Source organism: Phocoena phocoena, chromosome 1, assembly GCF_963924675.1.
Source record: "Phocoena phocoena chromosome 1, mPhoPho1.1, whole genome shotgun sequence".
Lineage (NCBI taxonomy): Eukaryota > Metazoa > Chordata > Mammalia > Artiodactyla > Phocoenidae > Phocoena > Phocoena phocoena.
In genome coordinates, this window is record NC_089219.1 from 137,467,084 (window position 1) to 137,484,401 (window position 17,318).

At 45.8% G+C, this 17,318-nt stretch overlaps 1 protein-coding gene across 3 annotated transcripts in view; it reads left to right on the forward strand.

Annotated features, from left to right (window-relative positions):
• The first annotated feature begins 334 nt into the window (after nt 1-334).
• CACNA1E (calcium voltage-gated channel subunit alpha1 E) overlaps nt 335-17,318 on the forward strand; it is a 297,634-nt gene continuing 280,650 nt past the window's right edge. For all 3 annotated transcript variants that reach the window (XM_065890348.1, XM_065890357.1, XM_065890366.1), the window contains exon 1: nt 335-600. In XM_065890348.1, coding sequence (XP_065746420.1) covers nt 335-600 — 266 coding nt within the window. The remainder of the gene's footprint in view (nt 601-17,318) is intronic.

Here is a 17,318-nt window from a genome sequence, read left to right on the forward strand (position 1 = left end):
TCTCCTCTCCAGTCCCTGAACGCCACCACACACTGGCATTTTGAAAAAAAAAAAAATATATCCTCCAGAAACTGAGCACACCCAAGCTCTTACCCCCTTTTTTTCCTCCTTGAGGAATGGAGCTTCGCAGAGGTTGTATTTAGATTCAACAGTTCAGAGCGGCGGGGTTGCAGCGGCCGCCTTTCCGAAGAGCTCGCGAGGCTCCCCGGAGGCGGTGGTCCCCGAGTCCGTCTGGATGCGGCTCTGAGACTCCGTGTGTCTTTCTGCTTGTTGCTGTGTGCGGGTGTTCGGCCACGATCACCTTTGTGTGTATTCTGTCTGTTTAAACTTCAGGATGGCTCGCTTCGGGGAGGCGGTGGTCGGCAGGCCGGGGTCGGGAGATGGAGATTCGGACCAGAGCAGGAACCGGCAAGGAACCCCCATACCGGCCTCCGGGCCGGCGGCCGCCTACAAGCAGTCGAAAGCGCAGAGGGCGCGGACTATGGCTTTGTACAACCCCATTCCCGTCCGACAGAACTGTTTCACCGTCAACAGATCCCTGTTCATCTTCGGAGAAGATAACATTGTCAGGAAATACGCCAAGAAGCTCATCGATTGGCCATATCCTTTCTTGCCCACCATCGCTCCCCTCTCCCCCCTTTGCATTTCTTCGGGTAAGGGGGGAAACGTAGCATGGAGTTTGCACCCCCATTCCTTTCCTGGTGCCGATTTGCCTCTTTGCTGAAGTGCACTCTGTACTTTGGTGCACCTAAGAGGCAAGCTTGGTGCTGTAGAAACCGATGTGGGCACTAGTGTTTTGCAAGGTAAGACTTTTGGTTTTTGATATTTCCTACGTGGAAGTCTCCAGCATCCCTGGGTGCATGGTGTTGTGGTGTCTGCCCCTTTCGTCGCTGGGCTTTATTCGATTCTCAGCCCCCTAGTCCCTTCACAAGCTGCATAGAATGGGTTGCCCCTAATATCTGGGTTTTCTTTCATACTCAGCCCCCCTTTTCCCTCCCTTTAAGCCATCCCCTTTGCCCCCATCCCCACCAGCCGGGAAGACACCTACACTATCAGCTTGTAGGAAAGTCAAGACTCCATGAGGGGATTTATCAGTTCAGAAGCTTCAAGAGCTCTGAGCCAAAACCCTGTAGACAAGTTGACAAATGGATAAATAACGCAGGCGTTTGGCTTGGGACCCAGCTAACTCTGCTGGGGACTGAGTTTAAGTTCCACTGGAAGTGGAGTGAATGAGTGTGTCAGGGGAGGCAATCTCTAATGACACAGCCCAGACAACGCAGAGTTTGGGCTCTCTTCTCAGCCATGAAAGAGCAGCTCATCAGGGCCCATCCTTTCCTTAGTCCTGGGTTGGGTATCAGCGGAGTGCTCTCCTAGTGCCCAGGATCCAGGCAGATCTGCTGGGCCTGCATTCGTCAGCGGGGTGCTGCGTCAGCTGAGCCCAGAGGTGTGCAAGCAGTCTGTCTCTCCCTAGTTCCAGAGGAACTGCTCTCCACAGAGAGCTGGTGGGGGGACTCTCTGATGGTAACGGTGTCGGGGTGAACGGGCATAGAGAGCGGTTCTTTGCAGGTTTGATGAAGTGCACCAAATGTGGGCTGCTGACTAGGCATCTCACTGCCTCTTTCTTCCCGAAGAATATGGGCGTCTGGCAAGGTCTCTAGGAATTGGGGGTTGCTGGATGGTGAGGGGGATGAGTAGGGAGCAAGCCCGTGGGATGGTGTTATACGTGGGGGTAGGCTTGGAGACATGGGACTTTGATGCTTGTGGAGAGAGATTTCTTGGGAGGGATGCACCTGCAAAAGAGGCCACTCCTCTTCTTCCCCATCCTCCCTCCTCCCCTCCCCCACCCTCCAGGTGTGCAGCAGGGAGACAGCTGGAGCCACGTTGGGTCTCTAGTAGCAGCGAGGCTCGTGGCTCACTCCCCTCGGGGTCTGGGCATCTCCCTGCTACTCCCACCCTCGTCTCTGGCCTTCCCCTCTTTCCTCCCTAGTTCCCTGCCTCAGCAGCATGGCGATTGGCTGGCTCGTGGTGCTTCTAGGCAGTACCCCTCATTAGAAACGGAGGAGCATCTCTAGGCAGATATTCTTCCTGCTGCTGCTCGAACCCTCCCACAGCCCCCGCTGGCTGGGCTTCTTCTCTCCTTCTCCCTGCACTCCCCTCCCTCTCCTACCCGCACGGAGCGATCCTGGGGCCAAACAGTACCAGAGTTAAACCTACCTAGGGTGAGGGGGACTGGGGAGGGGGAAGGGTCCGGTCCCTGCAGTCCCGCCTGCCGGTGAGCTGTACAAAGCGACAGCTCTCATTGTGTTTTCGTGCCGCGGCTGCGAACACTGCTCTAGTCAGGTCCCTAGAGATTTCTTCAGCGGCACCCCCTTCCCCGCCCGCCTATCTTCTACAATTCTCTAAAATTTCCCACCCACCAGGTGCTGCCTCTCTGAGGGGCCTGTTTACCTAGACAGGCGCCCTCCCGTTTCCCGGCGGTAGACAAAGCCGCGCGGGTGGCAGAGTGTGCCCGCAGCCAGCGTTGGTACCTCGGACAGCGCCACCGAAACTGCCCCGCGGCCAGGGCGCCACCGTCCCCGGGGTTCAGCACCTCGGGCACTTCCGGCCGGGCCCAGGCTCCCGGGAGGGGAAATTAAGCACGTTTCCTACACCACGCGTTCGCCGCTTTTCACGTTTTCTCTTCCGCTGTAAAAAACGCTGCCTAGAACAGCAGGAGTTGCGAGCGGCGCAAGGTGCGACTGTGGGTTTCACTGCGCTCTTTCCTTGTCTTCGGCCAGAATGCGCCAAAGAGACTCAAAGGAGAGACTAGGGAGTTGACTTCGGCATCCTACTCAGTGCCTTGGCCTTGAGCCCCGTCCCAGTGGTCTCTTCCATCCCCATAGTTGGAAGTTTCACAGTGCTTCTACAGCATGTAGGCTGTTAGTGTTTGGAGAGCATCTGCTAAGGTGTGTAGTGGAGACCTGTTCGCAAATTTAAAACACACCATGTTTGCTGTTTATTCCTGGCTGTACAATGTAATTGACTAATATATATTCCCTCTGGTGGTGACCATGTGGACACATTGCGCTTCTGTGGGTTCTGCGTTTGCTCTAATACCGCATATAAGTTCCTAGTCTCACCTCTCTTCTTTTCTAATTCCTTTCTGGAATTATATTCCTTTTTCTTACTGGGAGTCAGTGTGAGCACTGGTTACCAGTAAAGCTTGGGAGCTAAGCTGTCTGGGTTCAAATCTCAGTTCCTTCACCAGCTCTGTGACCTTGAAAAGTTACTTCATTTCTCTGTGACTCAGTTTCCTTATCTGTAAAATAAGGATGGCAATAATGAGTTACTGGGAGAATTAAATGAATTAATATATGTCGGGTTCCTAGAACACTGCCTAATTCCCTGTAAACACTAGCTACTATTATTAATAGAGTCCTTCAGAAATTTCAGCATACCAGAAGGGAGGGATCTTAGTTCTAGGTGAACGAAGTCTTCTAGGCTTTTGTCTCCCACAGACAGCAAAGACCAGCATCACCTGGAGGCTTGTTAAAAATTCAGAATCCCAGATACAGAGAAGAAACCAGTGGTTTCCGCAAGGGAGAGGGGCAGGGGGAGGGGCAAAATAGGTGAAGGGGCTTAAGAGGTACAAACCAGCAGTTATAGTATAAACAAGTCACAGGGATGTGATGTACAGCACAGGGACTATAGTCTATGTTTTATAATAACTTTGTATGGCATGTAATCTATAAAAATATCGAATCACTATGTTGTGTACCTGAAACTAATATAATATTGTAAATCAATTATACTTCAATTAAAAAAAATTCAGAATCCTGAGCCACACTTCAGATTTACTAAATCAGAATCTGCATTTTAATAAGATCCTCAGGCGATCAGTATGCCTGTTCGTGTCTGGCAAGTACTTCTGTGCTCTACGTAAGGGCCAGATTTTCACAGAAAGGAAGGTTCAGGACACATGTCAAGGCTTGTTTTGAACTGTCATGTTCACATGCAACGTGCTTGAGGATTTTGATTATTCATGTAGTATACTTTTTGAGATGTATACATCTTTTCTTGGCTGCAAAAAGTCACTGTAGAACTAGGGGGATAATAGGTACTTCTGTGTGCTGTGTTAGCGGTCTCTGAACACCACATAATACTGGTCTTTAATCAGATTAGCCTGAAAAGATCAGCTAAATAGAAGGAATGATTTAATTTAGACTTGCCACTCTCTGACTTGGTTGGGGGTGGTGATAACCTCGTCCAGTTGTTAACAGGGAAGATCTCGTTCTTATGGGAAGAAATGCATAGGATAACCTAGATTTGGCAAGAAAAATGGTGGCAAGTCAACGGCCCACTCTGAATGTGTTTCATTTTTCTTGGAAGCTACGTCTGCACAGGGAGATAATTTTATTTTCTTATGGCATTCTCTGCTGCAGTGGATGCCATAACCTTTTTGAAAATGCTAATTTGATTTAAAATGTGGTATCACATTTTATATGATTCCTCTTTTTCTTTTTTGCTCATCTAATAGATCTAACAAAAGGGTTCTCTTTTTCTCAGGGAATTGGCTGCTGGGAATGTCACCCCGCATTCACTGTGTCATAAGCTTACTGGCTCTAACCCTTCTGTGCCCAGGCCCAGTTGCCCTGTGGATCTCCAGGGGCTCCCTCATGGTTTGTGAGATGTTCCCCACGCGTTTGCACTTTTCCAGGTTAGAGGATGAAGGGAAGAAATGGCATGTCTGACTTTGTGCCATTGATGGGCAGTGGGAGATTTCTCCCCCACTGATGGTGTGGGTTACCTCAGAAGGGGAGCACATGTTTCATGTGGAAATGAACATGGTTTAAAGTAGGAAGATCAAATGTGTTTGTAGCCACTGAGCTGATGAAGCTCATTATAATGAACCTGTGGATATTCATTAGTGATTTCTTGTTTCAGAGAATTTCTTTATAGCCCCAAAGGGCTCTGGCTTTGAGTCAGAGGTTATGTGCTTTATTATGGAGAATTTCCCGTTGTCAATTATCCATTATTTTTGGAGGATTTTGCTGAAGATTACTGAAAGCTTTAGTTCCCCAATCTCCCATTATGGCATATACTTTTCTCCTGTTCTGTTGCCTATAGATATATTGCACCGTGAAAGATAGTAGACTGTAATCCTGGCAGGAATTTCAGGTTTGATGTAACTCTAATGGCTCATGAGTCAGAGCACCTTGATTAGGGCAGAGGGTGGCAGCTAACAAGAATGCAGTCTGTAATTATATCCTGTGATCAGATAATGCAGAAAGTCTTTACATCTTCTGTGTACCTGGGCACAGAGGCAGTGAAACAGATAGCGACTGTAACTGGCACTGATGCTGCGGGATAAAGGTCTTCATTTTCTGAGTCTCCCAGGACAATCTCCATGTTGCCTAGTGGCTTTGCCCTTGAAATAAGGTGTGAGAAATGTTTCCTCCAGAAACCAGGCTAGGACTTGTCGTGGGGACCAGTTGTAATTGGGATGCAGCCTGGAATGCTAGTTGGAGTGAAGGAGTTTGACAGAAATGAAATGACTTGAGGATGGAGACAAAAATATCTTGGATGTGATAGTGTTGTCTGTTGGTTTGCATGTCATTATTTCCCCACTTCTCTCCACTTGCTTTCCCTGTGCTAGGTGCAGGGCACACTATGAATTAAAGGAGGAGGAGGAAGAAAATAACAAGAACAGGCCTTCTTTTTTTTTTTTTTTTAAACATCTTTATTGGAGTATAATTGCTTTACAATGGTGTGTTAGTTTCTGCTTTATAACAAAGTGAATCAGTTATACATATACATATGTTCCCATATCTCTTCCCTCTTGCATCTCCCTCCCTCCCACCCTCCCTATCCCACCCCTCCAGGTGGTCGCAAACCAGGCCTTCTTTTTATCTTCTTTTGAAAGATCTAGACTCTGGGATTAGTAGCTCGATCCAGAATTGCTTATCTCTTTTTAGCTGCTGCTATACAAAATGTAGGTGTCTTTTTCCCCCCTCAAACTCTGCTGCATTTCCCCCTCTTTATAGGAACATCTGGTTTCTTTCCATTTTCATATTCTTAGTTGAAATAAAATGCAGTCAAGATGTGCAAAACTATCAGAACTCTTGCAGACTCTGGCTCTCTGTGTTCTATCATGTCATCAGTAGCCTCCCTCTTGTCATCTGCAGGGCTGCCTGGGAGGCTGCAGCTCCCCAAGGCCAGCATGTGGTCCAGCCCATCAGAGGCAACTGTGCTGATCTAATTTTGTTTATCACTGACCACTAAGACATTAAAAGGGGAAACCTATACGTGACTGTAATTAATACCCTTTTATTCACGGAGAGAGAGACCAGGTCCTTTTCTTCACTTTCTCTTTCTGCCCAGTCCTCCGCCCTTTTCATCTTTCTATATTTCTCTCTCTCATTTTTAGGTTCAGCCTTTGTGAATAATTCATTATATGTGTGGGTTTTTCCTAGGCTTTTTGGAAAAGGAAGGTTATTCATCTTCTTCTTGGTTATGAGGAAGATCTCTTGCAGAGGGCCAACTTCACAAATCAACTTTTTTCTCTAAGTCCTCTATATTTTTGCAGTGGGATTGGGACACATGAGAAAGGTAGCTGGGGGGAAGAATCTTTTTAAATCGTTTTTTTTTCTTGCTGCTTTTGTAATGATTGCCTCCTACCCAGTCCTGTTACATTTGGGTGCCCCATCAGTTTGCAGCCATTCCCCTCCTGTATTCGGAGAACGTGGTTAACTAGAAGATATTTATGTCCCCAAGCACTTGTCACTCTGAATCCTTTCATCCTCCTAGGTCTTCACGCTGATAAATGCTGAGCCACTGAGCTAAGAAGCAGGCTTCTGTAACTGCTTCATTTCAAATTCCAGTGTGAATTCACATAGGATTGGAGTGGGGAGCAGACACTTAAATTAGTGTATCACGCCCCCCATCACCATGTGACTTCTAAAGCAGTCCTTTCAAAGAGGGATAAAAATGCCAGGGACCTCTATCAACGCTTCTCTTCCCAAACGTTCTAAACCTACGCAGAGAGGGCCGGTGGAGGTTCACCAGCCCTGTTGCCAGCATTGCCCTTAATTAAGGACGGAAAGTACAGCACAGAGTTTTTAGGTTCCTCTGACCGAGCAGCCTCTTATGCGTTAAGCCTACTTCAGTGCGCTGTCTATGGTGTATTTTTGGTCACTGAGCACCCCAAGAATGTTTACTGAGTTTTTCATTCCCCACATCTTTGGCAAGTCTTTGGCTATAAACTCTTAACCCTATGTATGAGCCCCTATGTCCCCTTCTCTGGAAAGCAAGGAGCAGCTAGAAGGTATATGCTTAAGAGGCAGAAATGGGCCAGATTAAGGAGAACAGCACTGAATGACTTTAAAAAGTATCTGTTATCCAATCCATACCCCACCCTGTCCCTGACAATGCAGTGGGTTATCCCTTAGGGGTTTATTTTCTTATTGTATTTTGAGTTCCAAGTTTGTAGGACTGAACAGTTCCACTCTCAGCCTTTTTGAATTTTTTTGGTTTTGTTTTAAGGCCTGCAATGAATCCATTTTTGTAAAGTAGTTCATCCCAGAGGCAGGTGGGCGGGGCTTGGGGATGTAACTCCAGGCTAGGCTCCAGCTCTAGGCTCCTGTGGTCCAGCTAAGTGAGCGGCTTCAGGGAGGGACCCTCCTGTGCCGAGTGTGGCCTTTGTGCCTGTAGGTGGCTGATTTGAATCTCTCTTGCAACTCTGCATAATTATGAGGCTTCTTTTTGGTGGGGGGTGGGGCTGCACTTGGTCCTGCTGCATTTTTGCTGCATCTGTTTTGCCTCATCTCTGGAGAATTTGGAAAGCCTGTTTCAGATGTACGCACTGGCTTTCTAAAGGCTTGTGTCATTAAAGCCAGAAGGTGGCGGTGGAGTGGGGTGTCTTTTTTTTTTTCCTCTTCCCCTTTAGGGGAGATGAAAAGGATGTGACCACACAGTGGGTAACAGGTTAGAGGGGAGAAGTGCTCTGGTCAGTGTCAGGAACTGAGGTTTGCCAGTAATCAGAGTCTCGTATCATTTCCGTAGCCGAGATACAGGGAGCTGGGAGTGGCCTCAGGGACCCAGAGGAGAGCCTCTGCACACCAGCGTGAGGAGGAAGTTCGTGCTCTCGAGTCTTTCCCAGCCTTCAGCTCAGTTGGAGGTTTGAAGTGTTGCAAACTTTCTGTACCTTTCTCAGTTTCCACACCTCATGGTCATGGGGCTGGTCGGAGTCAAGAAGCATGAAATGGATTTTCAGCAGTCACTCACTGACGTCCTGGCAATTCCAGCTGTGTCCTGTTGGGAACTGTTTTGCTTCCGCTCTGTCAGGGATGTTCCTTGCCAGCAGGTGGTTTCTGTCAGCATCAAGGCTAATTCCTCATTTAGCTTCTTTGTGTTGAAGTCATACATATGGACTCTGTTTCATCTCTACCGTTAGTCTTCAAACTTCATTGTGTCTCAGAATCTCCTGAAGGGCTTGTTAAAATACAGATTACCGGACCTCAGTCCTGGAGTTTCTGACTTCATTGGTCTGAAGTAGAGCCTGAGAATTTGCATTTGTCACAAGTTCTCAGGGGACACTGATGCTGCTGGCCCTGGAACCGTACTTTGAGAACCACTGCTATGCCTGGCAGTGCCTTTAGAGAAGACCAGTCTTACAAAGCGCCCATCCTAAATCTCTCTCTCTCTCTCATAGAACAGCCTGGAGCCTTGCTGTTAACAGGGGTTCTTTGGGTTCAGGTAGTGAGTCTTTGAGACTTTCTTTACCAAAATATAGATGATCTTGGGAGCAGGGACATAGTAAGCTAGTATATGACATTATCAACTTAGAGTTAGTTCTTATTCTTTCTGGGCTTATAATTGAGAGCAGCCTGTTCTGAGAATAGGCAAAGGACACGCGCATTTAATTCCAGCACCTAGCACAATGCTGGCACTTAGTGAGTATTCGGTAAACTGTTGTTGAATGATCGAATTAATCAGCTGCTATTGATTAAAACCACAAGCATTGGTGAAGTGCCTGTTATGTGTCTAGTGTTGCACTGACTGGGACCTGTAGGACCAGGCATAGCCTTAGTAGGGGAAGAGGAGAATGCTGGGAGGTGGTGAGGGCACTGGATGGCTGGCAGGGGATTGAAAGGTCATTACATGGGAATTTGGAGGTTGGAAAAGTAGCTTCACCTACTTTTGAACCTTGCTAAGGGTCGCTCTAGTCTCTATGATATCCAACACAGGCTGTGCAGAAAGTACATGGTGTCTGTTGTTATCGGGCATTTGGTTGTACAAAACTCTTTATTAATTGGCACCCAGAGATCTATGGTTTAATGACAATTGACATGTATACTGATGGCCCCTAGGTACCACAGAATGCTGTAGTGCTTTCTGAATATGACGGCCAATGAAGCATTCGTTACATTACGTCAACATGGTTTGAATGGTGTGTGTACTTTATTGTATTCAGAGCTGCTGCAAATTATAATCCATATTGATTATATAAAGGAGCTCTTTATCACTTTTTTGTTAAATTAACCAAAATCTTCTTCTCCAGCTACACCAGATAATAGAGGAATTTCTGCATTGTTCTAGAAATGAGTCCTTTCAACTCTAGTAATACTGTAGGACCTGGAGATGGATCCTGATACAGTTGTCATAATGTCAGGTGGTGGTTAGAACAAAGTCATTATTTTTTAAATAGCTCAGCAAGCTTTAGATTTAGTGGGCAAGTTCTCCAGCTGACAAGCTGGCATTGCATCTAACTGGGTGTGCTTGGTTCTGTGGGCTCACATTGAAAATGAACCACCAAGATTTCCAAGAGGGTCTCCAATAGGCATCTCAGCAAGAGGTTGACAGGTGACACCTTCCCCAACTTGATTGAATTACCCAACTTTTGTGCTTTGGACTGTTCCATGCTCTTTTATACGCCCATCTCATTTCTCCTTGATCAAGATCAGAGGATGTTTGGTTTGAAACTGTTCATTTCAGGGTGATGGTCTTTAGGTGCTTAAGGCTATGGAACTTTAGAGTTGGGACTGACCCGAACGACTGTGTAGATGACATCTAGGTGACTGTTCTTGGAGTATGGGGACAGTTACGTCCTCCTGGTACAGTGTTTTCTTGCTTTCTGTATCGGGATCACAAATCCTGTTGCAATCCAAGTGATGCTGTGGACGCCTCTTTCCTGAAAAATACACATACAATTTTGCATTAAATTTCATGGAGGGGCGGTCCATGGATCACAATTTAAAAATGCTAACTATGTTAGAAAATTCCCACATTCTGGGATGTTGGGATGCTGGGCCATCAGGACAATGTATCCTTTAGGTACAAGTATGACAGGACTTCACGTGGAAGAGCTACAGATATTTGTTTGCGGGAGTGCATCAGCCATGCTACCATGATGAAACATAAACATTCTAACCAAAGAGCATTAAGTCAATACTGGAACTCTTTCTCCATCACCCTGATAGGTGGCCATCAGGCTTCTAGTGTCAGGAAGTGTAGGAAGCTGAAATATTCCTCCTTATAGTTTCCACCCGTTTGTTTGTTTTCCTGTTTCTGTTCTGTAAAGCAACACAGACCGAATCTACTTCTTGTTCACTTAATGGTACTATGGTACTGAGCAGTGCTCTTGGCTAGAACTTTCTGTGATGATGGATATGTTTTTATCTGTGCTGTCCAGTGCTGTAGCTGCCAGCCACATGTGGCTCTTGAGTAATTGATATGTGGCTATCGTGACCGAGTGTTCAGTTTTAAATTTTATTTCATTTTAATTAATTCAAATTTGAATAGCCACATACGGCTAGTAGCTACAGTACAGGGAAGCAGAAGTAGAGAGGCTAGATAGAGTCAGAAAGTCTGAGTTCCTGTCTGGGTTCTGTTCTTTGTTTGCTTTGTAACTGGACAGTGTTTCCCTAGCTTGTTGCGCAGGACTTCTTGTGATCCCCTCTGCACATGGCACCAACCTGTCTCAACCGCCATGATGCCCTTCTTTCCAGCTGTTCCAATGGGCCGCTTGAAGGGACCATCCTCTCCCAGCCCTCCATCCCTGCGTACTTGCTGCTCCCTCTGCCTGGAATGTTTTCTCTCTCCCCCCGATTTCCTGGCTTTAAGACTGTACTCAGAGGTCATTTCCTCCATGAAGCCTTCCTTGATTTCTCTCAGCAAAGTAAGGCCAACTCCCTCCTTCTGGCTCCCATATGCCACCTAGTTTATTACTTTCTTATAACGCTCACTTACCACATAGCTTTAGTATTGGTTTAAAATCCCTATAAGCGAAGGGCCATTATCTATAAGTTCCGGAACTTAGAACAGTGCTTACTAACATTGGCATTTAACACACGTATCTATCTATCTATCTATTTATTTATACTATATTTTTGACTGTGTTGGGTCTTTGTTGCTGCACTTGGGCTTTCTCTAGTTGCGGTGAGCAGGGGCTACTCTTCGTTGTGGTGTGTGGGCTCTAGGCGTGTGGGCTTCAGTAGTTGTGGCACATGGGCTCAGTAGTCGTGGCTCGTGGGCTCTAGAGTGCAGGCTCAGTAGTTGTGGTGCACGGGCTTAGTCACTTCGCAGCATGTGGGACCTTCCCGGACCAGGGGTTGAACCCATGTCCCTTGCATTGGCAGGCCGACTCTTATCCACTGTGCCACCAGGGAAGTCCCCATTTATTTAAATTAAAATAATTTTTTAAAGTTTTTTTTTCTGTGAAGAAACGGCATTCTGACTTGACTTGAGATTGTAGTCAGCTTAAAGCCTTGGATCTTTTACTATGAACTGATGACAGAGTTAATTTTCCCTCGAACTGTTCTCATTCAGTTTAATTTTTGAATGTGAATTCAGGACTCCATGTTTATTTCAAATACATTTTATCTCCTTGTTTTTGGTCCAGCAGTCCATCCTGTAGACATCCTTTTCAAGTGGGAACAGGGAACTAACATTCACTGAGCATCTATAAACTTCAGACTCCATACATATTTTTATCCACATTTTATATATGGGGAAACTGAGGCTAAAGAAGATTCATTCGGTTGCCCAAGGTCATCACCAGTGAACTTGAACCCTGGTGGTCTGACTCCAAAGCTTAGGTGGTTTCCACTGCACATTGCCTCTAGACCCTGCTGTTTAGTGGGCGTGCTCTTGACCCTGAGGGCTACATCAACTGCAGACTGGATAGACATGTGCTTTATGCTTTCATTCAAGTAACTGATAGAAATATGATTAGAACTGGGGACCTCCCTTCTGCTTACTACTAGTGCATTGGTAAGTGCTCATCGACTGTTCAGCTTTTCTCACATTTCCTGAACGGTCCTTTAGCCAGGTGTTAGCTCTCTATTTTGCCTGTAAGGATATTGTGCGAGATATCCTTGTCACATGCTTTGCTGAAATCTGTACACACTTTTATGCCTATTTCATGCCTTTGTTAGGCCAGGATAGAGCATCTTGCTTTCTCCAAAGTCCACACTGTGTGTCATTTTCAGAGACTCACTTAGACAATATTTTATTTCTTTACTGTGGACAGTTGAAGTGATCGTAGGAGTTGAAGTGATATCAGACGTCAGGTAGTCCAGTGCCCAGCTGATGAAAGCTTCACCTTAGGGTTTAGGATTTACCAGTCCCTGCTTGGAAGCATTAGAGTGTCATAGTTAAAAATGTGGCCTTTACATTCAAATCTTGGTACCGTCTCCACCACTTCCTTGCTCGTGCCTCTGGGAGTTACTTGACCTTGCTGTGCCTTAGAATCCTCAAACATAAAATGGAAATAGGAATTTTACCTGTAAGGTGTATCTTATAGGATTTTTGTGATGATCAGATGAGATGACACATGGAAAATGTGAGAACCATGTCTGGCACATAGTAAGCCATGAATACATCTTGGTTGTTAGTATCTGGTTAATTTCAGTTGACTCAACATTGAATTTCTGCAGCTAAGTTTTCTCCTTCTAACAATACCATTTACTTTCTCCTGACTCTTGTCGGTTGTCTAAACTGAGCACTGCCAGATGTTTATGTGACCTTGCATTGGTTTTGTAACCTCTCTGAGCCTCAGCCTCTTCAGGTGTGAGGTAGAGGTCACCTACCCTGCTTTGCCTCCCTTGCAAGACTGTTGTGAGGCTAGCATCATCTAATATGTATGAAAACCCTTTGTAAACATGTGAGATATTAGCACTAGTGTTAATGTCAATAGGGTTAATAAATACCCAACATTTTATTGAGTATTTACTATGTGCCAGATTCCTGTGCTAAGTGCGTCCCATGGATTATTGGCATTTATTCCCCATGACAGCTCTACAGAGATATGCATGCTTGTTTTCTACATTTCACAGCTGGGAAGATTACAGTGTGGAGAGGTTAACTCATTTGCCCAAGATTACACAGCAAGTGAGGCCTGGAGGCCTGGATCAGAGCCCGTGCTCTCAACCACTGCAACTAGGTGGTTTGCCCACCAGCCCCTTTTGTTTTTCTTCTCAAAGTTATTGGGTTTAAATTTTTAAAGACACATTAAAAATATCTACATCCAAACCTGTCTTTCTTCGTGGGTCTCTGATGCCAGTTTTACAGCAACCTTGTCCCTGAGGACACACTTGGATTTACAATCCAGAAAAAAAAATATCTGTAGGAGCAATAATGATGCAGAATTTTTCCAGCAAACTTTTGATAAAAGCAGATGAGATATTCAAAACTATCAACCTTAGACAAAGTCACTCGATTTTGTTTGTTTGATGGTGTGTGGAAGTATCCCTCCTAGAACCCCAGCTTGGCCTCTGGGCAGGTTTTCTTCTCAGAGGTTGTCAGCCTTCTAGCTAACTCCTCCTTGCCTGTTTGGGTTTCTGGGTATTTAAAGTCTCCATCTTTGTTCTGTCAGAGAAGGGAGTCACAGTGGGATTCCATGAACTGTGGATGAAACTTCTGAAAGGGTTAGAGGCATGTGGCAGAGAAGGGGAGCCTCCATGCCTTGGAGCCCTTGGACATTTGCATAATGAGCTTAGGGAAGGTCATCTGACCAGGATACTGGAGGGCATTTTACTTGAGGGAACTGGGCACTGATGTGGATGTGAATGGAGAACCAGGATATACCACTTGGCTTCTGGAAACCAGGTGGAGGACCCAAAGGAAATTAGGGTGTGGGCCTAAAGAAAAATGAAAGGAACTGCCTCTTCTTTCTGCTAACTTTGGATTGTATTTGCAAGGGAGTTTGTATTTATGAGATAACTGAGCCATATGGATGTACAAGGATACATGTGTTCTGGTCTGCTGATATGAGGAGCAGTTGAAGGGTGTGGGCTTTTCTGGAGGTGGGGTGGGTAGGTGGATGTGGTAGCATGAGGAGAGGCAGTTCTGGGGGATATGGGCCCATGTAAATTCAGAGGATCATAATAATCCCTTCTCATCGATAGTTAATGTATTTATTTATTTTTGAGATCACCATCTGCCCCTCCTCCCCCAAAGTTCTATGGATAAGGCGCGGTATCTTCTCTGGGTAACCTCTTTTCTTGGTGATGATTAGTGAGTAACAAACAAATGCCCACCCCTGAATGTGCAGGCTCAGAAAGACTGAGCTCACTTCTGTCACAAACATCAGTAGACAGGCTCAAAGGAGCAAAGCAAGGGCATAGATTCTGGGAAATGAGAACTGTCTGACAGCTTTCCACACTTCCACTGTGGAAGAGGCTGGGTTCAGAACAACCCTGCACAATGATAAGGTTTATCATTCCTTTCTCTTCTCTTACCTTCATTTATTTTTATTTTCACGTAATTCTTTTCATAACATTCTACCAACATGCTGTAGAGACCACGATCCAGACCTGGAGAGTCATCCATCCCTCAGTACACATCCCTGGGAGTGTTCAGAGGAACGTAACCTTTAATAAATGCCTGTCGTGTGGCAGACACTCTGCAGTGTGCTTTAGAGCCATATTATCACTTTGCCCAAAGCTGTGCGAAGTGGATATTATCGTTCTCATCTTACAGATGATTAGCCCAGGGTCACAGGTAGATGTGGTCTGAATGACTCCACTGGCTCCTCTCTTTCCACTATACCACACTGCCTCAGGTCAGACCAGAAGAGTAGCAAGTACTCTTCCCTAACAGAGCATCTTTTAGGATGACACTGTGAACTGCTTGCCTGTATCAATAGCACCCGTTGGGTATGAGGCTAAACCCATGGCGGGTAGAGGAGCGATAGATGGGAAAAGCACAAAGATCTCTTACCCATCATCATGAAATGGGTCTGAGGCAGCTTGCCCTGTGTCATCGGAATGCAAGCTTCATTTGGAACTGGGGCCCTTTGCTATTTTGTCTTCTGTCTTCACCAGAAGTTCCAGTCAGACGTCATCACTCTGCAAAGGACTTTTGATTTGGAAGTGCCAATTCTCCTTTTCTTTTTAATATTAGCATATCAAGTCCATTTTCTTTTTTCCAGCCCTCCCTTTTCCGGGGCACCCATAGTGTGAGTGGTAGTGTGGAGGAGACAACATTTATGACTTTTTTTGAACTTTCACCTTTTACTGAATGCTTCTACCTTTGCGGCTTGTTAAGGACATGGGGGCGGTGGGGACAGAGAGGCTGCAGAAGAGACTTTACTATCCCGACAGAGAGTGTAGAAAAGGCTTACAGTAGGTTTATGGAAAAGCAGCCTCAGGTTCACCTTCAGGTCACCATTGGGAGGATTCTGACTTTTTATTAACTATCTCTTAGAGGTGTTTCTAGCCAGTCCAGCTTGTCATGGAGCTCCTGCTATTGAAAATTTAGAAGTGTTTCCATTGACTTTAGACACTTGAAAGGTATTCCTAGGTGTGCCAGGACTTCTGCTTTGGGTGTTATTGTTGGATGTACTCATTAGTACCTTCCCCCAGAGTGGCTTCTCTCAGTTGTAATAATGGGCGCTCCCCCTTTCTGTCTCACTTCCCTTCCCATCGTGTTACTTATTATTAGCACCACAGACTAAGAGAATGTTAGAGTTACGGGGACCTAAGAGAAACTCTAATCAAACCTTCCTTTATATGTAAGAAAGCTGAGAGTCAGAGAGGTTAAATGACTTGTCACTGATCTCTCAGTAAGTGACAGAACCAGGGCTGGAACCCAGGGCTCCTGACTCTCAGTCCAGGGCTCCTTTTTATCACATTTCCTCTGTGCTTTCTTCAGTACTCTTTCTCCACTCGATCATCATCCTTCTATCCCCCCATCCTCTTTCTGGGATGTTTTCCTCCTTTTTTTTGTTAGCAGGTATATGTTTTCAGTGTTTCTCTGGGTTGGGGCATAGGAGGCTGGATCATGATTAATAAGAAAGGATTTAATTAAGAAAAAGTAGACAAGAGAAGGAAAATTTAAGCGACGCCAACCAGCACAGGTCCAATGAGAATGGGAAGCAGTGATTCGGAACAATGGTCGATGTTTTCCTTTCCCAGAAATTTTGCTGGAGAATGTTATGAAGTGGTAGCACTCAGCAGGCAATGGGCTTCTACCCAGCGTAAAACCGAGATCACATCTCAGCAGATGGGAGAATGGCTGCTGAGGTGAGCACTCATCTCAGAATGTTTTCTGGACTCTTCAGTGGTCCTGACAGAGGTAAACGATCCACACTCTACCTTAAGAGATACGCTCTTGAGAACAGTCGAGTAGGGATGGGGCAGTAAACTCAGTAAGAAGATATCTTTTTCTAAGAACTGTCGATTCAAGCCAAGAAGCTAGGGAGTTTTATTTGATTGCTCTGATAATCGGCTCCTAAGCTTTTCAGGAATCCATAGAGATTTCTAGTCCTGGCTCTGGAAAAGTCTTACTCCTGCTCTGCTTTCAGTATCTACATCTATAAAATGAGTGTGCTGGGTCAGTTAAGAGAGCTCTAAGGCACCTTTCACGTCTTACCGAGGTGCCTCTGGGATTGTTTCCTCATTTGTTATCTCAGCTGAGTTGAGGACACCATTAGCTGTCATGGCCTCCAGCACTGAAGGCAACGTTCTTCTCCCTGGCTGCGCATTGAAATCCGCCTAGGTCCTTCTAGAAATGCTGATGCCCAGATGGTAGCTGAGACAAATTAAATCAGGATTTCTACAGATGGAATACCTGTATCCTTAATTTTTCAAAGCTTCCCAGGTGATTCTCCTGTGTGGCAACGGCTGAGATCCGCTCATCTTCCAGAATAACAGGTGAGCCTTTACCTGATTTGTTTCCTTGGATTGTGCTTTTAATCATGTGTCTTGGTAGGTTCCTCTTATAGGCTACGGTGATATAGCAGGAGACCCCTGGGTCTCCCGGAATTCAACCTGAGAGAATGGGATGATTCATTCTTATGTTTCATGGTGCTGGCAAACTTCACCCGTGGCTGCTTCTGG